The following is a 23360-nucleotide window of genomic DNA, read 5'->3' as shown; positions in this document are numbered from 1 at the left end:
ATAAATTTAACACAAAGACAAGTTGGTGGACTTGATCAATTTTTATCAATATTTTATTGAAAATATGGAGCCAAGTTGGAACTTAGGCAATGCTCCCAGCATTTGAAGCAATCCTGGGCCACAGATCTGCACATTCCTTGGCTACGGGTCCCGTGATGGCCGAGCCTGGGAAAGAGAAAATGAACAAAGGTGAACAACTGAGCAACAAACTGAGCTTAAACAGGAATTTACATCAACGTTCAGGTCTGATTAATGTGTAGAAGGTTCACAGAGAGGACTGTAGGCTTTAAAGGGATACAGCACCTGACCACTGGCTTCTATTTTTAAGGGGCTTTAAAGCTGAATAACCAACTGGTCAATAAAAGATGTAGCGGACAGATTTGGATTAGTTTGGCATTAATTTTTAGACCCGTCAGTGTTGGTTTCAGACCCATTTCCCTCAATAAGCTTTTCTTTAATTAAATAAAGGTGTTCCATCACGGATTGAGATTGAACAGTACGGACATTACAGCTGCCATCTCACCCAAGAGCAATGGGATTCACTATTTCCTTCCACGACAACTCGCTCAGCCACTGAGCAGACGAAGCAAGTGCTTTTCAGAAGGAGTTATGAGGAGCACTCAATATTTCTAGGCAATACAGTCTTCTATAAAACATTGACTGCTGCTCAGCTGCATAAAAACAGGGCCTTTCTAGCCAAACCCAGCAATGTGGGCCATCAAACGACCAGTACATGAGTAGTGCTTCGAAATGCTTCAAGTAGGAGACTCCATACATTCAACTCACCTTTCATTTCCCCCTTGTTATTCACTATGACCCCAGCATTGTCTTCAAAGTATAAGAACACACCATCTTTTCGCCGGTACGACTTCCGCTGTCGAATCACCACCGCAGGATGCACTGCAATACAGCACAACACACATGCATGTTAAATCCTGAGGTGCAAATATCTAATCCAAGTCTAATTTGCTCATTTTGTACAGAAAATACAAAATGAACTCCTAGATCTTCACACCAGCCTCTGATTTTAGCCAGATTTAGCAGGAAACTGCTGTTACATATAGCCATATTCCAGTCTCACATTTGTATTTTCAGAGGCATTAATGAGAATAAGCCCAAAGTCAAGCTCATCACACTAGACACAAGCTGAGGGATAACCCCAGCAGCCACTCCTGAACTTTGGGATGAAGTTGTGGCCAGCAGAAATCCTCCTTTGAAAAAATGACTCCCAAAGGATCTGCTGACCTGGAGTCTGAGGGTGAGGACCGTCCACCAGAAATGTTCATCAGCCTGGCTCTTACTGCACAGGCTCGACTCAGGGCTTAGGTTATGTGATTAAATCTTGCTTCGTGAAATACCCCCTTGGGGTTAAACAGCCCAAATAAGATGAGCGGTAAATAACAGTTTGGACAACCATGTATTGAACAGCAGCACTTCTGTTATTATAATGAGTAAAAATTAATAACTAGAGGGTTTAGTGTTAAAAAATATCCTGCTTTTTAAAAGACTCCACATAAACTACTTGTAAAAGCTTCTCAGCTTTGGTGCGAAATGCCCTGTTTTAGAGAACTGTACAGACTCAGAATAGTGTGTAACCCCCCTCTCAGAAGGTTATTACCAAACGGTTATGAACAGACATGCTCTCAGTCATGCCTTTCATTTTAAGGTGTTCCATCACGGATTGAGATTGAACAGTACGGACATTACAGCTGCCATCTCACCCAAGAGCAATGGGATTCACTATTTCCTTCCACGACAACTCGCTCAGCCACTGAGCAGACGAAGCAAGTGCTTTTCAGAAGGAGTTGAGAGGACTACAAGGTGTCTTACATGCACAAGTGGGGTGCTAAGGTAAATCTGAGGCTGCCTGATACCCCGAGACACTGTTGATCATAGTTTTATGAGGAATTAGGATATATGTAATAGTTTTATAAGTCACATTAAAAAGTAGAGGGATACATTAAAGCATTCGTGCAGCAAAATGAAGACCTAGCGGGGTTGCAGGGTGTGCAAGTGCAGGGTTCGATTCCCAGTCTGGGTGATCGTATGCTGTGCTACACCAATAAGAGTCCCTGGGCAAGACTCCTAACAGTACATTGGCCCACCTGTGTAATACGAGTTACCTTGTAAGTTGCTCTGGATAAGAGCGTCAGCTAAATGCCATAAATGTAAATGTAAATGCAATTTGTGCTCAGACAAATTCAGTGGCTTTTAATGGACGTTTTAAAACAAATGGAAAAGTAAGCAGTCCTTTAAGGAACTCCAGTGTACCAGAGTCCCAAAGCAAGATCCGGCATTTCACAGCAAAACCCAACACTACTGTTGGAGTCCCATGCTGCTCCTTTTACACCACCTTCATGAAAATCCCAGGTTCTGAACCTGAGCGAACTCTCCACTCACCCTTTTTCCTGAGCTCTGGTTTGCCTTTCTTCACTGTGGCCATAACCATGTCACCAACACCTGCAGCAGGGAGCCTGTTCAGACGACCCTTGATACCTTTGACGGAGATGATGTACAGGTTCTTGGCACCTATCAAACAGATCATCATTCAGTGATTAAACATACAACCAACCATCATGGCAGCACACGTGTCCTCGTACAGCAGAACGAGACGGACATTAATGCAAGAGTTCAGGCTTTATGATCATTTTGTTCCATCACGGATTGAGATTGAACAGTACGGACATTACAGCTGCCATCTCACCCAAGAGCAATGGGATTCACTATTTCCTTCCACGACAACTCACTCAGCCACTGAGCAGACGAAGCAAGTGCTTTTCAGAAGGAGTTGAGGGGAGAACGGCATTGTTAGGCAGCACAGCTCCCGGTTTTATACATGTGGTCACAGAAACACTCCTATTTCCAAAAAGGCAGCTTTACAGGAAAAGCAAAAACTCCTTAACCTCAAATTGGTCAATTTAAAAAAGCTTTATTCTTTGCTCCATTTTGGGGCATTTCTATTGGTCCGAATATAAATTAACTGCCCTTCCTACCAACTTGCAATACATTTAAACAAGGTGATCAATGCAAGGTAATACAACCTGATCATTTGAATACAACATGCATTAAATAAAAACTACTGCCCGACTTAGTCAGTCAAAAAAAACAGTATATAGGTAAGTATATTGACCACGACCATATAAACCCATCACATAAGAAGTCCTAGCAAAGCACAGAGCTCCCGAATTTTAAAGTCTCACCAACTATGAGATGCTCAGTTCTTCTTAATAAGATTGCATACGTGCACAAATCTAAGCACGGTGTGCAAAAACATTCAATCAAGTGGTCAGTGACAGGTCACCATACCTGTGTTGTCAGCACAGTTGATGACCGCTCCCACTGGGAGACCCAGTGAGATGCGGAACTTGGCTCCAGATGCACCACCACGTCCTGAAAGACAGCAGCAATCATATTTAGGGAATTATGTATAGGTTCGTTAAGGCAATGATGATCAGAAATCACTGATGGGATGCACTCAGCTCCCAGCCAGCAACTGCATATCAAATTGCACCAGTAAGGAAGGAAGGAAGGCAGGTAGGCTTCTGATTAAAAGGAGTGTAGATAGTCTAGACTTGACTAGATAGAAATGCATTAGGGAAGGTTCCTGCTCGTCAGCTTTGGTGCGAAATGCCCTGTTTTAGAGTCTAAAATCTTACCGACTCAGAATAGTGTGTTGTGGTGATCTGATGGGGTTTGATGCCTCCTAAGCCTCCCTCTCTCTCGGTCATGCCTTTCATTTTAAGGTGTTCCATCACGGATTGAGATTGAACAGTACGGACATTACAGCTGCCATCTCACCCAAGAGCAATGGGATTCACTATTTCCTTCCACGACAACTCGCTCAGCCACTGAGCAGACGGAGCAAGTGCTTTTCAGAAGGAGTTGAGGGGTCTGGAAGACTAGATGATCTACAGGCAGACCTCTACAGACCTGACATGCACTTGCATGCACATGTGGGGTGCTGAGGCAAAACCAGGGCTGCCTGATGCCCTGAGACACCGTTTACCATGGCGTACCAGACTTTTCTGAGGGGTCTAGATAGCAGTAGCTTTATAAGCCACATTAAAAGGTGGAGGGATACATTACAGGCGTAGTGCAGTTAAATAGTTCCTAGACATCTGTTATCAGATTTGCCTGCATTTTACCACCAGTACTGCATAGAAGACACACGTGAAAGACGTGTAGGTTCACACCTAGTCAGAAAAGTGTAATAAATTGGCTGGATTTGTTAATATTTCTAAATTAATGGTGACATCAGGGTCTATTCAAGTCCCAAGTTGGTAAACTTCAGTAATGGAACCACAATTTCACACTAAAGCTGTCTAATTAGCACTCTGACATGTTCTGATCTCACATTTAACCAATGTTTCTCTACTTCTTGCAGTAATGAGGTCCAGAGAGCCACAGCGCTGCTCAGCCAGCTCCTAGCCCAGCCAGCTCCTAGCCCAGCCAGCCAGCTACCTACCCAGCTCTGCAGCAGACCCTCCATTGCTTCAAACTTAACCGTTTAAACACACATATAACGCCTTATTAATGCTTATATGTCACTTATAAGCAGAAGTAGTCTGAATGAATCACTCAGGAGACGCTCAGAGCGCGTATTTATCCAAAACAACCTGAACCGCTCCGCTCCTCCATTAGCGCCAACACAAATCAAGGTTTATCAAAAAGATTAAAACGACAAACGGCTCAATACTGGCCCAATCGAATAGATATGGACTTTATGTATCAATAAAAGCGGACTAGGTGTGTGTAAAAGTGCGAGATTCTCAGGATTTAAGCAGATTCGGAGTCGGGTTCGCTCACCTCTCTTAGACATCGCGGCTGGGAAAGAGAAAGGAAGGAGGGGAAGGGAGCGCTAGGAAATGACGCTCGCGCACTCAGCTTTCAGCGCAGTGGCGGCCCCTGCAGGTGGAGGAGCGAACCGCAGCGTGTCCCACTGCGCATGCTCAAACCCCGAATCGTCAACAGCGCTAATCGTTGGCATTGATAGTTAAAGAAATCGTTCATTTGCATAATTTGCATAAACGCAGTACATTAATACTGGCTTGAATATTTTCGATCTGTAAAGTGAGGTGATATTTAATCAACGTAAGACTTTTATACTTGTTAGCATTTCAGGTAACTCCATTAGTTAAATGAGTTTGATTTAAATAATTAATTAAACAAATATAATACAGATATATACATAGTAATATAAACTTTAAATAGTTTAATAAACATAAAATTGTGTGAAAAAAATAGAGTCTGAAAATCAAAACATGAAGATCAAACGTCCAGCTGTTTAAACTTGTTCAAAAAGACAAAGGGTGTGTGTTTTTGATCAGATTTAAACATCTGGACGTTTGATCTTCAACTGATCAGCCCTGAGAGATGAAGGTGATCTGACTAAACTCACACACCTGAAGAAACGTCTTTAATCATCGTTTATAAAGTGGAATCAATAGAAATGTAAAAAGTCCCCCCACATGTATTACTCCTTCAGATGTGTAGAATCAGACTCAGGAGCAGAAGATCAGCTGCAGATGATCAGATCATGGTTGGAGAGGATTATTCTGGAGGAGTCTGGAGTCTGATTTAAACCTCAGACGTTTAGTCTGGTCTGATCTGGATTGATGGTTGAAGTGAGGGGTGAAGCTGATCACCATCATGGCCAGATCCAGAGAGCTCTCTGAGGCCTTCAGGAAGAAGGGTGGAGGGTCTGCAGAGGAGGAATCGGTTCAAAGCACATCGTTCCAGAGGTCTGAATTAGTTTTATTTGATTTATTTTGAAATTATTTACATTTATTATTAAAACCAGCTCATATGAACTTCATTCTTCACCTTTACTGAAGGAAGGCTGTTCTGCTTAGAACTTCTGATGAGATTCAGGTGTAGCAGAGCATGGCATCTCCAGAAGTAGGATGGGATACAGTGCATTTGTCTTTCATACTACTCTCAGATCTCCCAGATACACAGTCAGTTACACACTAGTGCAAGTACATGTGATACACTATGTGTCCAAAAGTATCCAGACACTCCTTCTAATTAGTACTTTCAGTTGATTCCAGGTGCTCCCATAGAAAAGCATTGGTCCACTGGGCTACGTTCCCAAACTTTTGGGTTTGAAAAAGCTCTCTGAGGCCTTCAGAAAGAAAGTGATAGGTGCAGATGATATATGTATATGCATGCAATAATTTGCATATAATATGCATTTATTATTAAAACAAGCTCATATGAACTTCATTCTTCACCTTTATTGAAGGAATGCGGTGGTATTTACAAAATGCAGTTCTGCATGCATGTCAGTGCACACTCTACATTCAGTAACTCCTAAACAGCTAAATCCAGAGAGTACAGAAAAATGACCACTGAGAAAAAACACCAGAGGATTTCTCAAACCTGAGTTAGTTGCTGTACAAGTGCTCTGTTCCTGTCTGTAAAGGACTAGCCCTTTTAGGACCCACCAGACCTCACAACGAGCTTGGTCTAATGCTTCAGTAGGGTATGTATAGGCTTCTATAGCTAACTTAAGTACCTGTAAGTTTTCTCATTATACATTTTTACAGTACAGTACAGTTCTTCTCTTTGCAGATCCCAGCTTACAAAGCCAGTGCTGTGCTCAGTGACCCAGCAGTGACCTCTGCTTAGTGGACCTGGGTATTGAACCCACAACTTGTGATTAATAACCCCAGGGTTGACCCAAGCCTTTTACGGGGCCCTACCACCACCTCAGCAACAGATGCTTCATCATTTCATAGGGTGAGAGATATTGCGCAATAGGCTGAAGCATCCGGGCCTTTATCCACCACCTGCATTTGCCAAAATTGATTAACCTAGTATTGGTATTAATATAAAAACTCCTTATTCCTATCCATATTATTCAATGTTATTTATAAAATGTGTTTTTTATCATGATATTTTGTTGCTCTTGGAGAGTCTGGACCCTTCTTCTGACTTCTGACCACCATACTGTAGATCATAAAATTGGAAGAATGAGGGTCCGTCAGTGTTGAGGTCCTGGTAAACCTCCTGGGAAGAGGCTTCTTGGAGCTTCTCTAGAGCAAAGGTCACCAAGCCTCCTTCTGGAGATTTCCCCTAAAACCTTGTATTTTCCATATTATAATCTAGAACATATGAAAAGAGAGGATAACTCTGTAAGCAACACAATATATGCTCTAATATGCTTGGTTCTAGGTTCCATTCCTAAGAACCACATGCTTTAAATATGCTTGGAACATCTGCAGAGACACCTGATGAGGCATCTCCAGAAGTAGGATGGAATACAATGCATTTGTCTGTAATACTACATATCCCAGAGTGCAGTCACTTACACATGTGGTACACTATGTGTCCAAAAGTATCCAGACACTCCCGTAGAAAAGCATTGGTCCTGGTCTACGTTCCTAGCTCCAATGCCCAATCCACCACACCTGGTCCATCTAATGATTGCCTCCAGAAGTTCTTGATGAGCTGAATGAGAGTACGTCAGCTTTGGCTTCTAGGTGAAACCTCCAGGAGGAGACCTGGTGACGAGAGAAGTTTCGGCCTCCTCTGAAAGGTTTCACCTGGAACCCTCAACCTCCACACCGGACCCTTCTGAAAGCATGGGGGCTCCAGAAGTCCTTACTTAGCTGAACGAGGTTCTGTCAGCTTTGGGTTTGAAAAAAAAAGAGGAGGCTGGAGCTTCTCTAGTCTAGTTGACTTCTCTAGCGCCAAGGTCACCAAGCCTCCTCCTGGAGGTTTCATCTAGAACCCTAATCCACCACACCTGGTCCATCTAACGATTGCCTTCAGAAATCCTTTTTTTAGCTGAATGAGAGTTCCAGGTAAGAGATCCATGTCCATGTAAAGGTTTCATGGGAAGATTGGGCTGGAGCTTCTCTAGAGCAGAGGTCACCAAGCTTCCTTTTATGGATTTCACCTAAACCCTGATTCACTATATTAACCTCCAGCAGCAGCTGTTCCAGAGCAGATATCTTCTCTAGAGCAAAGGTCACCAAGCCTCCTTCTGGAGGTTTCACCGTTTCCAGACGTCCTCAGAAGTTAGCTGCACAGGGCTGTGTCAGGTTTGGGGTGCTGGTGAAACCTCCAGGAGGAGGCTTGGTACTTGGTTGTGTAGCATCTGGTCGCTTTGGTCATGCCGGAACAAACCAACCCTTGCTGAATATGAATATTGCAGCAATGCTGGAGGTAAGATGAGCAACTTCACCAAAATCCCAGACCCACCAAGCAGTGTGGTAGTTAGGAGGCTTAGGCTTAGTCTTATGCTGCAGCCTGAGTACGCCATGGTTTTGTTTACCACACGGTGCAAACGCAGTGATTTTGCTTAGATCCAGAGTTCTCTGTTTGGACATGAAGCCGGCTACAGAGCGATGCACGACCTTAAGGGTCTTTATTGTTTATCACGATAAACAACAACAAATGTTAGTTCTATATAACCCTGAGACAGGGCTCTTCACTACTGTTTGGTGCTATATTTACATTTAGAGCATTTCGCAGACACCCCAACACCACCAGGGGGCCCCCAAGAGCACCAAGATATCATGATAAAAATACATATTTTTATAATTACATTGAATAATAAAACAAAATTATATTACACAGGTGAAATCAATTTTTATATGAATATATTATCATAGTCGGCTCATTATTACTAGGTTAATCAGTTTCTGCTGTCGGCTGCTGCTGCCACTGTTGGGCAAATTGCAGATATGCGCCGACTGGGTGGACAATAAAAGCCCGGGTGCTTCAGTGTATTGCGCAATATCTCTTTCCCTTTGAAATCATGAAGCGTCTGGTGCTGAGGTGGTGGTATGGGAGGTGCCCCAAATGAAAATCTGCTTAGGGTCCCTTAATGGCTTGGGGTGGCCCTGCTTGAGAAACCCTGTTTTATAAGAGCGTAGCTGCTGAGATTGCTGCAAAGCCAAAGATGGACCTTGTGGTCAAGTGGTCAAGGCTTGATTGGTACCTAGAGCTGTACAAGCTTGGCTACAAGCTAGAACAGTTGGGAAGATCCCTTCTGTAGAGCACTTCCAGCCATTTCTAGAAGATCACACTGGCAGAGTCTGGGTATCTAATGTACAAATGTACAATACGATGAAAGCGGTGCTGCTCCCGCAGGTTTGACCTAGATACCACTCTACACACTCATCATTAGTCATCCAAGAGGGATTAACCATTTAACAAGCACGTTTGCAAAATAACAAGTGCAGGAGGCCTCTAATACCCTCGACTGTGGAGGACGTGTTGGACGAGCAAGTGTCTGGATATTTTCGGACATAGTGCACGGCTTCAGCAGGTGTCTCAGCTCTGAGGGAGGTGGAAGAGGTCAGTGCTGGCAGTCAGGCCCAGCGCAGGTTGTGTTTACCCTGGCCACGGGCACCTGCCGGACCTCCTGCTTCTCTCTTGGCCTGTCCAGAGAACCCCTGCCCTTATGGGATGACGTCCAGCCTTGGCAACAGCTCCCTCTCTTTCTCTCTCTCCCTCTCTTGCTCTCTCTCACGCTCCTCCATCTGCTTGGACATATCCTCCTCGTCTGGCTGCTGGCGCGGTTCGCAGGTGGCGTGAGGCTGAGTCTGCCATGTGCCGTCACGGTAAGTGCAGTAGCACACCGTCCGCTTATCGATCTCCACTCGCTCTCCGGCCGGGATGATACGGTTTCCAGCGAAGCAGTTTGGACCTTTGAGGGAATCAACAGAACATCTGGTTTATCTGGGGGTGTATGAAAATAACAATATATCAAAGAATCGCGATATTGAGTTTTCTTCCACCAATTTAACCATTTAACCAGATAATGAACCATTTACCAAAGGTGGCAAAAGTATTGACGTTCATCACTCTGGTAGAAGTGAGTGGAGATACTGGGGTTTAAAAGACTTCTATAGAAGCTGAAGCTTTAAGCTTTTCACTCCAGTAAAAGTGTAAAAGTACTGGTTTCAGAACGACTTCAAGTAGAAAAGTAAAAGTAATGGAAGGAAAACAAAGGCTGAAAGCTTAGGCCGACCACAGGGGTCTATAGTGCACTACCCCCCCCTCCCCTCCCCAAAACCCCATTTCTCTAAAAGTCATAATGAGGAGAATGATCTATTAAAATGTTGATGTTAAAAATGTTGGTCTGCACTAGGCTCCTGTTTCAGCTGCAGATCTGCCCATTGAAAATGAAGCATTTCAGTAATATCAGCTCTATTAAAGGAGCGTCTCTGTGCTCTACTGAGCATCAACATGAGCTTCATGGAGGAAAATATGAGGAGTCGTTGTCTAGAAGTTTAGTAAAGCTGCAGAAAGTCAGACTTCAGAGGCGTGTGATCAATAAGCTTTATTGGAATGTAAATGTGGGGCTCAGTCGGGACGTTTCACTGCAGGTCTCTTGAGTCTCTGCTACGGACACAGTCTTCATACTAGACTACAGACGTCTGCTGTGAGCTCGCTGGAGAGGGACGGGACGTGTGCAGGTGTGATGGATCTCTTATAAACCAATAGGGAGTCAGAATGGAGTCTGTTTATACTTCTCATCCAATCAGGATCAGACTCACACTTTCCGGATGGAGAGATTTATCTGGAGAGGGTTTTTATTGATGACGAGCCGGAATGAAAACAAAGGGAAATGAAATAGGAGGAACAAGGCTGATTTTAAAATGTAAGGAGGAGAAAGTTCAGATAATTGGGTGAAAATAGAAGAAGAAGAAGAATTAATAAAGAATTACTTTAGTAAAGTTTAGATAACCAACATTTCTACTGTAGTAAAGTAATGAAGTATTTGTATGGTATGGTATCCCCGTCGAGGCCACAAGACGTTAGATACGTTAGCAGCAGATCCTTCAAGTCCTGTAAGTTGTGAGGTGGGGCCTCCATGAGTCTCCACGAGCCTTGCCTGCCTGTGACCCTGTCGCCAGTTCACCGGTTGTCCTTCCCTGGAACACTTTTGATAGGTAGGTGCTGACCACGGCATATCAGAAATACACCCCACAAGACCTGATGCCTGATGTTCTGGAGATGTTCTGACCCAGTCGTTTATCTAGAACATCACAGTTTGGTTCTCAGCTTCCTACTCTTGTCCATTTTTCCTGCTTCACCACCTTCATCACCTTCCCTTGACAGGAGCCACTGGACCCAGATCATCATGATCTTTACTTCGGCTGGCAGTGGTTTTAATGTAATGGCTGATGGGTATTAGAATTCTGCCTCATATGAGTCTTTTGTTTCTAATATGAAGAGCTTACTTCAATATTAGCAAAGTACACCTACTGTAAACACACACACACACACACACACACACAATCTGTTCTCCTCATGCCTTCTGTTGTCATGGACCGTCCCATGGCCCCTGGTACCCTTGCTATCCCAGCAGGCTGTGGGCTAGTTTCTATTTCTGGAGGACAGGTTGGTAGTAAGCAGTCTATTGACCAGTTCCGTTGCATCACTGTTTTTCCATTGCGCCACTCGGGAGGCTGATGGTGCATCAGTGGACTGTGCAGGACTGTACCACAACTGAGCACACTGTGGTCCTCATGCAAACTCAGCTGCAGCTAGAAATACTAGATCATCTGATTAGACCTGAGATGCTTTCACTTACTAAGGCATGCTTGTTTGCAGTGTGTGTGTGTGTGTGTGTGTGTGTGTGTGTGTGTGGCCGATCCTCACCATTCTTACACACGGGACAGCAGTGGTTGGCCTCGTATGTGGGATCTACGCAGTGCAGAGCAGGGCATCCGGATATGCTGCAGTACACCTCCCGATTAGCCTCACAGCGACACTTCTCACACCGCGACAACTAATAATCACAGAGGAGGCCGTCAGCACAGATACAATCATTACACTGATCATGAGTGAAGACTTACGCAACACACCTGGACCTGGACCTGAACGGGACTAAGTGTAAGATTGAGGGAAGAGCAGTTGAGGGAATCACATGTGGGGCTGAAAACAGCAGAATAATAGTGTAATAACAGTCTATGCATTACTATTACAGTGGGTGTGAGTGCCCTGATTGTTGGGCTGCAGTGAGTCTCTGCATGAGTAAGGTGGGTGGGAACCAGTAGCTTGGACCATATTTTGTCTAAAAACTGTCAAATTCAGGATCCAGATAATTAAAAAACAACAATATTTGGCCTCTAGTAATCGCCATATTAAAGCAATATATTGGTACATTATTCATATTAAAAACAAAAATGTATGTACATTAAATATGATGTTTTTAAATGCACAGACATATTCCAAAATTAGAGTACATCTATTTAAATGCCAATTATATTAAAATTGTACATACATTTGTATAAATAAGTCGACACAGTTAAATATATATTTTTTATAATTATCTGCTGGATTTGACACATTGGAAAACATATAACTTCCACATTTTATGATTTATTATTCATCCAGTGTGTTTAAATCAGTAAAAAAAAAAACAGTAACTGATTATTAGAATGTGTGCAAGTGTGTCTCTATTGACTATACATGTCACTTGACCGGGGTATCCAAACTTTTGCATATGACTGTATATACTATATTTGAATGTGCCATATAAAATACTGAACTCTATGGAAATGCACTGTTGCCATATACAACATACTAATATACCACATACTCCATAAAAGAAACTATATGTCCAAATACTTGTGGACAACCCTTCTAATGAATGCATCCAGCCACTTTAAGTTACACAAATTGCTGATGCAGATGTGCAAATGCACACACACCAAGCACACACACACTTACACAGCCTTTCTAATCCCTGTAGAGAAGTACTGCCAATAGAATAGGACTCTCTCTGGAGCAGATACACATTAACTATTGGCACCGTGCTGCCTAATGCCAGGCGTGGGCAAGAGGGTATGAAGCCCCCCAGCATTCATCGATTCTTCAAAATCTAGAGACGGTTTAGCAGGATACATCCTTTTAAATACCCTTGATTTCAGAAGAAACAATGAATGAGCAGGTGTCCCAATACTTTTGTCCAAAAAGTGTATATGAATATTTCTCAATCCCATCTCCCCCCTTACCTTAAACTCCTCGAGCAGTCTGTAAGTCCTGCCTCCGTACACACACACTTTGCTGACGGCCTCACACACGGGGCAGCAGGCCCGGTACCTGACCCGAGTGCACCGGGGGTGAATGCGCGGGCACTTGGGCCGGAAGCACACGGGTCCATTTTCGGTGCACGTGCAGGGGCAGGCGGCAGAACTGGGCTGGTACACCTCTCCGATGGCATACACGAAGCCCTGCTCGTCGATGCACCATCTGCCCCTGTAGTCGCCGAACTCGTACTCCAGCTCGGATCTGGAGGAGAATTCAGCGGCGGCGTGGAGCGTGAAGATCCACATGCACAGAGCCAGACTGTGCATGGCTGCAGCTCCCTGCTTCTGCACGCCTTGGGTTTGGTATGGCATGCTTTTGCCTCTTCCCAAAGCATGGGTGGCGCTTGGACTTCCGCCCAGTGACCATGTGCGTGGGCCACTGGCTGCACATGGTAGGAAAATCAGCTTGGATCATTCCTGTGTGTGTGGTGTAAGAGCAGAGGGATTTTCAGATGAGTGCGGTGGACATTCGGGATCCTGTGAACATGTTCACCCAAACACCCACACGCTTTTGGAGGGCAGTGGTCAATAATGCTCCTGCTCTGGTCTAGTATCAGGATCTCAAACAGAACCTAATCCAGTATCAGAATCTCTAACAGAACCTAATCCAGTATCAGAATCTCTAACAGAACCTAATCCAGTGTCAGAATCTCTAACAGAACCTAATCCAGTATCAGAATCTCTAACAGAACCTAATCCAGTATCAGGATCTCAAACAGAACCTAATCCAGTGTCAGAATCTCTAACAGAACCTAATCCAGTATCAGAATCTCTAACAGAACCTAATCCAGTGTCAGAATCTCTAACAGAACCTAATCCAGTATCAGAATCTCTAACAGAACCTAATCCAGTTTTAGAATCTCTAACAGAACCTAATCCAGAATCAATATCCAGCCCAATGTCAGAATCTCTAACAGAACCTAATCCAGAATCAGAATCTCTAACAGAACCTAATCCAGTGTCAGTATCCAGCCCAATGCCAGAATCTCTTACAGTATCCAGTCCAATGTCAGAACCTCTAACAGTATCAAATCCAATGCCAGAATCTCTTACAGTATCCAGTCCAATGTCAGAACCTCTAACAGTATCAAATCCAATGCCAGAATCTCTAACAGTATCCAGTCCAATGTCAGAACCTCTAACAGTATCCAGTCCAATGTTAGAATTTCTAACAGTATCAAATCCAATGCCAGAATCTCTAACAGTATCCAGTCCAATGTCAGAACCTCTAACAGTATCCAGTCCAATGCCAGAATCTCTAACAGTATCCAGTCCAATGTCAGAATTTCTCACAGTATCCAGTCCAATGTCAGAATCTCTTACTGTATCAAATCCAATGTCAGAACCTCTAACAGTATCCAGTCCAATGTCAGAATTTCTAACAGTATCCAGTCCAATGCCACAATCTCTTACAATATCCAGTCCAATGTCAGAATTTCTCACAGTATCCAGTCCAATGTTAGAATTTCTAACAGTATCCAGTCCAATGTCAGAATCTCTAACAGTATCCAGTCCAATGTTAGAATTTCTATAAGTATCCAGTCCAATGTCAGAACCTCTAACAGTATCCAATCCAATGTCAGAATCTCTAACAGTATCCAGTCCAATGTTAGAATTTCTAACAGTATCCAGTCCAATGTCAGAATCTCCTACAGTATTCAGTCCAATGTTAGAATTTCTAACAGTATCCAGTCCAATGTCAGAACCTCTAACAGTATCCAATCCAATATCAGAATTTCTCACAGTATCCAGTCCAATGTCAGAATTTCTCACAGTATCCAGTCCAATGTCAGAATCTCTAACAGTATCCAGTCCAATGTCAGAATCTCTAACAGTATCCAGTCCAATGCCAGAATCTCTTACAGTATCCAGTCCAATGCCAGAATCTCCTACAGTATTCAGTCCAATGCCAGAATCTCCTACAGTATCCAGTCCAATGCCAGAATCTCTTACAGTATCCAGTCCAATGCCAGAATCTCCTACAGTATCCAGTCCAATGCCAGAATCTCCTACAGTATCCAGTCCAATGCCAGAATCTTCTACAGTATTCAGTCCAATGCCAGAATCTCTTACAGTATTCAGTCCAATGCCAGAATCTCCTACAGTATCCAGTCCAATGCCAGAATCTCTTACAGTATCCAGTCCAATGCCAGAATCTCTTACAGTATTCAGTCCAATGCCAGAATCTCCTACAGTATCCAGTCCAATGCCAGAATCTCCTACAGTATCCAGCCCAATGCCAGAATTTCTAACCGTATCCAGTCCAATGCCAGAATCTCTTCCAGTATCCAGTTGAGTGTCCGATCAAATGGCCAAGTTGTAGCTCTCTCCACAGAGGGTGGTTTAGCCATATCTCTCTTAACAAAGATGCTGCTCATTCTCTGCTGTAGAAAGTTAATGAAAGTCTCAGTTCGAGAGCAGCTTAACTATCAGTGTTCTGTGGAAAGGACTGAAGACGGAGGGTTTAAAAATACAAGTCCAACATATGGAACATATGACAAGACTATTTTACAAGCCTCTTGCTTCTGCTTTTAGAATTTTAGACCTTGATTCCCAGTTACATCCAAAGAGCAATTAATGAATAAATGAAATAATAATAATAAAATATATAGATTTTAAGGGTAGACATAAATAGAAAAGTTTGTAAAAATCTGACAGACAGAGCTGCACTTCCTCTTTCACCGCCCAAAACTCAAAATCATCAGAGAAACCTTCACCCAAACCCTGAAGAACCTCCGCCCAAATCTGGGAAATCTTACTGAACCTAAAAAATTAGGAATTTTCCTCACCAAATATGTGACAACATGCCACCGCCTGAAGAACAATGAGTGACATCATCACAAACTCCACCCACTCCCTATTACACCCCACCCACCATAATAACACTACTATAAATAAAAATGTATAAATATAGTCACTATAGCTACTATAATTATATATATATAATATATTATAATATTGTACAATTTCAATGAAAAAATTATTTTAGTTCTGTACATTATGTCACATCTCTAACAATATTCAGTCCAATTTATTTACTATTTATTTTAGTTCTGTACATTAATAGATTATTATTATTATTATTAGATTGTTTAATTTTTCATTGTTAATTCTTTTATTTTATTTTTGATATTTTGTTCAGGTGTTATTTTGTGTGCTTTGGCAACATTGTTTATGAGACAGTCACGCCAATAAAGCCAACCTGACTTGAATTGAAATCTGATCACAATGAGATTAGATGAATTAAAAAGCAGTACCATGATAAAGTGTCCAAGTGTGGGAAAAGTGTCCTCAAAAAGTGTCCTCAAAAAGTGTCAGTGCAGTGCGCTACTGCTTGCGTTTGTTATTTTCCTCAGAAGATTGTGTAATCCTTATATTTGTGTTTATTTATATTAATTTCTATATCTTCATTATTTAGATCTTAATCAATCAGTTTCTGCATATCGCTTCAAACATCATCTCGATTTCTTCAGAACTTTCTACCCAAGCAAAATAACAACCTAGTGGATGCCTGCTCTCCACAACCCCTCTTAAGATATCCTGTGGTATCTGCCACCAAGACCAGCATTAGCAGCAGATTCTTTAAGCCCTATAAGTTGTGAGGTGGGCGGAGCCTCCATGAGCATTAGTAAGAGAGAGTGGGCCGGTTCACTGGTTCTCCTTCCTTGGAGCACATTTGGTAAGCACTGACCACTGCGTACCGGAAACACTATCTAGAACCTCACAGTTTGGTTCTTGTCAAAGTGTCTCAGATTCTTACGTTTGTCCATTTGTCCTGCATCCACACCCCCATCACCTTCAAGAACTGACCGTTCACTCACTGCCTGATATGTAGCTCCACCCCTTTGGCCACTTCAGCTGGCGGTGGTTTTAATGTTATGGCTGATGGTGTATGGTAATATGTATGCTATGTAAATATATGTATGTATATTAAATAAATGAAGGAGGGAGAGACCCTAGTATGTGCTGTACATCCATACACTGATGCTGTTTGGAATAATCAGGCTTCTTCTTGTATCCGGGCTTGTATCATTGCTCTGGCTGGGAATGGGGAAAGCTGTGAGACCTGTGCAATATTGCCCTCTACTGATCACACACTGCTTCCACAAGCAGAAATGGAGGATCTGAGTGAGATTAAGCTGTATGAGTCTGTTTCACTGAGCAGTCTGATGGAATTGAATACACACCCCTTAACACTCCCAGGCTCATCACACACTAAGGTGTATGACTCAGTAACTACAGGGTCTTCTGTACAAACTGCTGGGGCTGTTCTCTGTAATAAGACTGTTTACAGGGTTAATCAATGAGGGATACCTCAATTAATCAGAGCATTAATTAATCTGATTATAATTTACATCTTTTTCAAAACACCCCCCCCCCCCCTCAAATATCTACAAACTCCTACATGTATTATATAAAAACTGTGTCTATAAAATTGCTATTGCTATTGTCAGACATTCTGGACACCTGACCACCAGGTCATTACGATTAGAGATTCTGGACCCCTGATCACCAGATCTTTATGGCTAGAGATTTTTGGCCCCTGATTACCAGATTTTTATGACTAGAGATTCTGGACCCCTGACCACCAGATCATTATGACTAGACATGGTAGAACCCTGATCTCCAGATCATTATAGTCAGACATTCTGGACCCCAGATCACCAGATCATTATAGTCAGACATTCTGGACCCCTGATCTCCAGATCATTATAGTCAGACATTCTGGACCCCTGATCACCAGATCTTTATGGCTAGAGATTCTGGACCCCTGATCACCACATAATTACGGTTAGACATTCTGGACCCCTGATCTCCAGATCATTATAGTCAGACATTCTGGACCCCTGATCTCCAGATCATTATGGCCAGACATTCTGGACCCCTGATCTCCAGATCATTATAGTCAGACATTCTGGACCCCTGATCTCCAGATCATTATAGTCAGACATTCTGGACCCCTGATCACCAGATCATTATGGCAAGACATTCTGGACCCCAGATCACCAGATCATTATGGCAAGACATTCTGGACCCCAGATCACCAGATCGTTATTGTCAGACATTCTGGACCCCTGATCACCAGATCATTATGGCAAGACATTCTGGACCCCTAATCACAAGATCATTATGGCAAAACATTCTGGACCCCTGATCACCAGATCGTTATTGTCAGACATTCTGGACCCCTGATCACCAGATCTTTATGGCAAGAGATTTTGGACCCCAGATCACCGGATCACTATAGTCAGACATTCTGGACCCCAGATCACCAGATTGTTATGACTAGAGATTCTTGACCCCTGATCATCAGATCGTTATGGCCAGACATACTGGACCCCTGATCACCAGATCTTTATAGTCAGACATTCTGGACCCCTGATCTCCAGATCATTATAGTCAGACATTCTGGACCCCTGATCACCGGATCTTTATGGCAAGACATTCTGGACCCCAGATCACCAGATCGCTATTGTCAGACATTCTGGACCCCTGATCACCAGATCGTTATTGTCAGACATTCTGGACCCCTGATCACCAGATCTTTATGGCAAGAGATTTTGGACCCCAGATCACCGGATCTTTATGGCAAGAGATTCTAGATCCCGGATCACTATAGTCAGACATTCTGGACCCCAGATCACCAGATTGTTATGACTAGAGATTCTTGACCCCTGATCATCAGATCGTTATGGCCAGACATTCTGGACCCCTGATCACCAGATCTTTATAGTCAGACATTCTGGACCCCTGATCTCCAGATCATTATAGTCAGACATTCTGGACCCCTGATCACCAGATCTTTATGGCTAGAGATTCTGGACCCCTGATCACCACATAATTACGGTTAGAGATTCTGGACCCCTGATCTCCAGATCATTATGGCCAGACATTCTGGACCCCTGATCTCCAGATCATTATAGTCAGACATTCTGGACCCCTGATCTCCAGATCATTATAGTCAGACATTCTGGGCCCTGATCTCCAGATCATTATGGCCAGACATTCTGGACCCCTGATCTCCAGATCATTATAGTCAGACATTCTGGACCCCTGATCTCCAGATCATTATGGCCAGACATTCTGGACCCCTGATCTCCAGATCATTATAGTCAGACATTCTGGACCCCTGATCTCCAGATCATTATAGTCAGACATTCTGGACCCCTGATCACCAGATCATTATGGCAAGACATTCTGGACCCCAGATCACCAGATCATTATGGCCAGACATTCTGGACCCCAGATCACCAGATCGTTATTGTCAGACATTCTGGACCCCTGATCACCAGATTGTCATAGCCAGACATTCTGGACCCCTAATCACAAGATCATTATGGCAAAACATTCTGGACCCCTGATCACCAGATCGTTATTGTCAGACATTCTGGACCCCTGATCACCAGATCTTTATGGCAAGAGATTTTGGACCCCAGATCACCGGATCACTATAGTCAGACATTCTGGACCCCAGATCACCAGATTGTTATGACTAGAGATTCTTGACCCCTGATCATCAGATCGTTATGGCCAGACATTCTGGACCCCTGATCACCAGATCGTTATAGTCAGACATTCTGGACCCCAGATCACCAGATCGTTATAGTCAGACATTCTGGACCCCTGATCACCAGATCGTTATAGTCAGACATTCTGGACCCCTGATCATCAGATCGTTATGGCCAGACATTCTGGACCCCTGATCACCAGATCTTTATAGTCAGACATACTGGACCCCAGATCACCAGATCGTTATAGTCAGACATTCTGGACCCCTGATCACCAGATCATTATAGTCAGACATTCTGGACCCCAGATCACCAGATCGTTATAGTCAGACATTCTGGACCCCAGATCACCAGATCGTTATAGTCAGACATTCTGGACCCCAGATCACCAGATCGTTATAGTCAGACATTCTGGACCCCAGATCAAGTCAAGTCAAGTCAGATTTATTTGTATAGCTTTTTACAACTGTTGTTGTCACAAAGCAGCTTTACATAATTAGTGCTTAATAAAGGACAGAGACAGAGAAGAAAGAAGAAATAACATGAAGGGTCAAAGACCCCCGTGAGCAAGCCAACGGCAACAGTGGCAAGGAAAAACTCCCTCAGAGCTGGAGGAAGAAACCTTGGGAGGAACCAAGACTCACAAGGGGGACCCCTAACCCTAACCCAGACTATTTAAACATTAATGATAAAAATTACCAAAGCAGATACAACAGAAAGTTGATAGTGGTGATATTAATAGTGGCAGACAGACATGAGTCCATCTAGGTTTCAGCACGGCCACCAAACAGGCAGCAGTGAGCGGGTGGTGGCGGGTTGGGGGGGACCCGCTGGCCGGACTGGTAGGTGGCAGCTGGTTAGACGCAGGTAGAGGGGACCTCAGCTTGCAATCTTCCAGCAGGTTGGGCTGGGTGGCCATTTACTCGGGGAAGGTAAAGAGAGAGAAGTTAGTTCTAAGAGGAATTTTATGGAGTGCAGAGAATGTTGATCATCAGCATCTGGGTATGTCTGACGACTCCGGCAGGTCTGATTATCACAGCATAATTAAAAGGAGAGAGCCAGAAGGTAACACGGACACAGGCGCACCCTGAGAACACCAGCATCTATCTGCTCCACCGTCAACAAACCTGAGTGATCGCGTGTAAGCAGCGAGACGACAGCTCCAGCATCTCAGAGTACTACAATTCCCTGGGTCCGCGAACCCCTGGACCTGCAGCCCTTATCTAAGAAACATTAATTACCAAAAGCTAAACCAAAAGCTAAACATATACGTTTTCAGCTTAGATTTAAAGACTGAGACTGTGTCCCGAACATTATCTGGAAGGTTATTCCAGAGCTGGGGGGCTTTATAAGAAAAGGCTCTTCCCCCTGCTGAGGTTTTCTGAATTTTGGGAACGAGTAAGAGGCCAGCACCCTGAGATCTAAGTAGTCTTGATGGTTCGTAATATACTATAAGATCCTGCAGGTACTCAGGAGCGAGGCCATGTAGGGCTTTATATGTTAATAGAAGAATTTTGTATTCAATACGGAATTTAACTGGGAGCCAATGAAGTGCTGATAGAACCGATCACCAGATCATTATGGTCAGACATTCTGGACCCCAGATCACCGGATCTTTATGGCAAGAGATTCTGGACCCCAGATCACCAGATCATTATGGTCAGACATTCTGGACCCCAGATCACCGGATCTTTATGGCAAGACATTCTGGACCCCAGATCACCGGATCACTATAGTCAGACATTCTGGACCCCTGATCATCAGATCGTCATGGCCAGACATTCTGAACCCCAGATCACCAGATCGTCATGGCCAGACATTCTGAACCCCAGATCACCAGATCAGTATAGTCAGACATTCTGGACCCCTGATCACCAGATCTTTATGGCAAGAGATTCTGGACCCCAGATCACCGGATCTTTATGGCAAGAGATTCTGGACCCCAGATCACCAGATCATTATGGCAAGACATTCTGGACCCCTGATCACCAGATCATTATTGCTGGATATTTTGGTTCCCTGATCTGTTTCGGAGCATCTCCCAAACAACATGGCTCATCGGGGGGCTCTCTGGCAGCAGTGTTAATCCTGAGGCCTTAATAAGCTTTCAGTGGATCCTTTTTTAAATGAGCAGTTTTTGGTAAATGAAATGCACGCGTGAGAAGAACAGCTTAGATATACCAATTAAAGGACAACGGTCAGACACACTGAGGTGGCGTGTGTGTTTATTTCTCAGTGTTTTGAGGCCATTTGTTTGGTCAGTGCTGTTAATAGTGCTAATCCCAAACCATTCACCATTCTCACATAGAGAGAGAGAAAGAGGGTGTGAGAAAGAGAGAGAGAGAGAGAGAGAGAGAGAGAGAGAGAGAGAGAGAGAGAGAGAGAGAGGTCACACTGCCAAAGCTAGCTGTTTACTCATTGTTCATCTGGGTGCTTGTCACACAGCTAATGAAGGCCGGATTAGTGTGCAGGGACAAGATGAGCAAACACACATCGATAGATAGAGACCTGCCAGCCACACACACACACACACACATTGAAGAGCCTAAACATTAAGACCACAGATGGTTCTCGTAGACCTGATACACTCAGATCAGTTTGGGAGCTCGGAGCGTCTCCCAAAGGACTCCAAGGCTTGGAGGGGGCTCCCATTCAGCAGTGTTAAGTACCTACTGAGAGTGGTCTGAGGATGGTAAGACCACCAACTGGCTGGCAAGACCACTGTGACACTATAACAGAAATACTTCATGAAGATACGGGAGGAGAAACGTGTCGCAACATATAGTGCAGCGCCCCCTACTGTGTAAGGGGCTAAGTAGCTGCAGACCAGACAGAGTGCCCATGCTGACACCCGTCCACCACTGAAAGCACCTACAGTGCTGGTCTGGTCCAGTGAGTCCTGGTTTCTTTTCCATCATGTGGACGGACAGGTGAGTGTGCCTCGTTTACCTATGAAAGGTGCTGGAACAACAAGACTGATCCATGAAGGCTCGACCTCACAACTTACTGGACTTAAAGGACCTGCTGGAATACCTTGGTAACGCCATATACCACAGATACCACCTTTAGAGGTATTAGACAGATAGCTAGACAGGCTAGCAAACAGACAGACAGTTAGATGGATGAGAGCTGTTTGGCAGCGCATTTAGGAACATATTATAATATCCTTGAGGTCCTAATGTTTTGGCTCTTTCCCCCTATTTCTTACTGGTTAACCAACTCCAGCTGTTCGTCAACACCAGCACCAATCAATCACGCAGAGAATGCCTTTAAAAATGGTGTTGGTTTATTGTAAATGTTACTCAGGCTTTGTTTTAGTGCCTGCTGCTTTCTAGGCTCTGAGCAGGCCACGAAAACAAGGCCTGCAAGCGCCGCTTTATGAAGACAGGGGGCGACACACATCAACACAACACCACATTCAGCACCAATTAAACACTACAACTGTTTTCTTCAAGGGATTTTTAATAGAGATGTATTTTAAAGGTGCAGGAGCATCTCTCACATTCACTCTAGGACAAAAGTATTTGGACACCTGCTCTTTCATCGCGTCTTCTGAAAGCAAGGGTTTAATCCTGCTTCTGTTGGAGTAACTACAGTTTCTACTGTCCAGGGAGGAAGCCCTTCTGCTAGAATTTGGAGGAGCATTGCTGTGAGGATTTGATTGCATTCAGTGACAAGAGCGGTCACCACCTCACCTCATCCCCAGCTCATCCCATCCCATCATTCCAGAGAGCACAGTTCCACCGCCCCTCTAGCCCACGCCTGGCATTAGGCAGGGTTCATCTGCTCCAGAGAG

General features: G+C 43.8%; 3 protein-coding genes across 4 annotated transcripts in view; all 3 read right to left on the bottom strand.

The window, feature by feature from the left end:
• The window catches only part of rpl27 (ribosomal protein L27), a 404812-nt gene that overhangs the window by 167258 nt on the left and 214194 nt on the right, over window positions 1-23360 (bottom strand). The window lies entirely within an intron of this gene.
• rpl23 (ribosomal protein L23) lies at window positions 36-4847 on the bottom strand. Its single transcript, XM_072694092.1, has 5 exons — window positions 4807-4847; window positions 3307-3390; window positions 2401-2529; window positions 787-900; window positions 36-165 (listed from the first exon to the last, which is right to left on the bottom strand). The coding sequence occupies exons 1-5, from the start codon at window positions 4817-4819 to the stop codon at window positions 83-85; spliced, it is 423 nt and encodes a 140-aa protein (XP_072550193.1). The 5' UTR covers window positions 4820-4847; the 3' UTR covers window positions 36-82.
• LOC140574481 (von Willebrand factor C domain-containing protein 2-like) lies at window positions 7733-13367 on the bottom strand. Its single transcript, XM_072694330.1, has 3 exons — window positions 12981-13367; window positions 11623-11752; window positions 7733-9661 (listed from the first exon to the last, which is right to left on the bottom strand). The coding sequence occupies exons 1-3, from the start codon at window positions 13365-13367 to the stop codon at window positions 9414-9416; spliced, it is 765 nt and encodes a 254-aa protein (XP_072550431.1). The 3' UTR covers window positions 7733-9413.

The sequence above is a fragment of the Salminus brasiliensis genome, chromosome 12 (genome assembly GCF_030463535.1).
Source record: "Salminus brasiliensis chromosome 12, fSalBra1.hap2, whole genome shotgun sequence".
Taxonomy (NCBI): domain Eukaryota; kingdom Metazoa; phylum Chordata; class Actinopteri; order Characiformes; family Bryconidae; genus Salminus; species Salminus brasiliensis.
This window is presented reverse-complemented; position numbering and strand designations above follow the sequence as displayed.

What these genes read in the sequence shown, in the direction of transcription:
- rpl23 (XM_072694092.1), bottom strand. An exon ending in ACCAGAGCTCAGGAAAAAGG is followed by an intron (nt 901 to 2,400) that starts GTGAGTGGAGAG and finishes GCTGTATTGCAG; the next exon opens with TGCATCCTGCGGTGGTGATT. An exon ending in TAACAAGGGGGAAATGAAAG is followed by an intron (nt 166 to 786) that starts GTGAGTTGAATG and finishes TCTCTTTCCCAG; the next exon opens with GCTCGGCCATCACGGGACCC.
- LOC140574481 (XM_072694330.1), bottom strand. Translation starts at nt 13,367, where the DNA reads ATGCCATACCAAACCCAAGGCGTGCAGAAGCAGGGAGCTGCAGCCATG. An exon ending in GACTGCTCGAGGAGTTTAAG is followed by an intron (nt 11,753 to 12,980) that starts GTAAGGGGGGAG and finishes TGTGATTATTAG; the next exon opens with TTGTCGCGGTGTGAGAAGTG. An exon ending in CTGTCCCGTGTGTAAGAATG is followed by an intron (nt 9,662 to 11,622) that starts GTGAGGATCGGC and finishes ATTCCCTCAAAG; the next exon opens with GTCCAAACTGCTTCGCTGGA.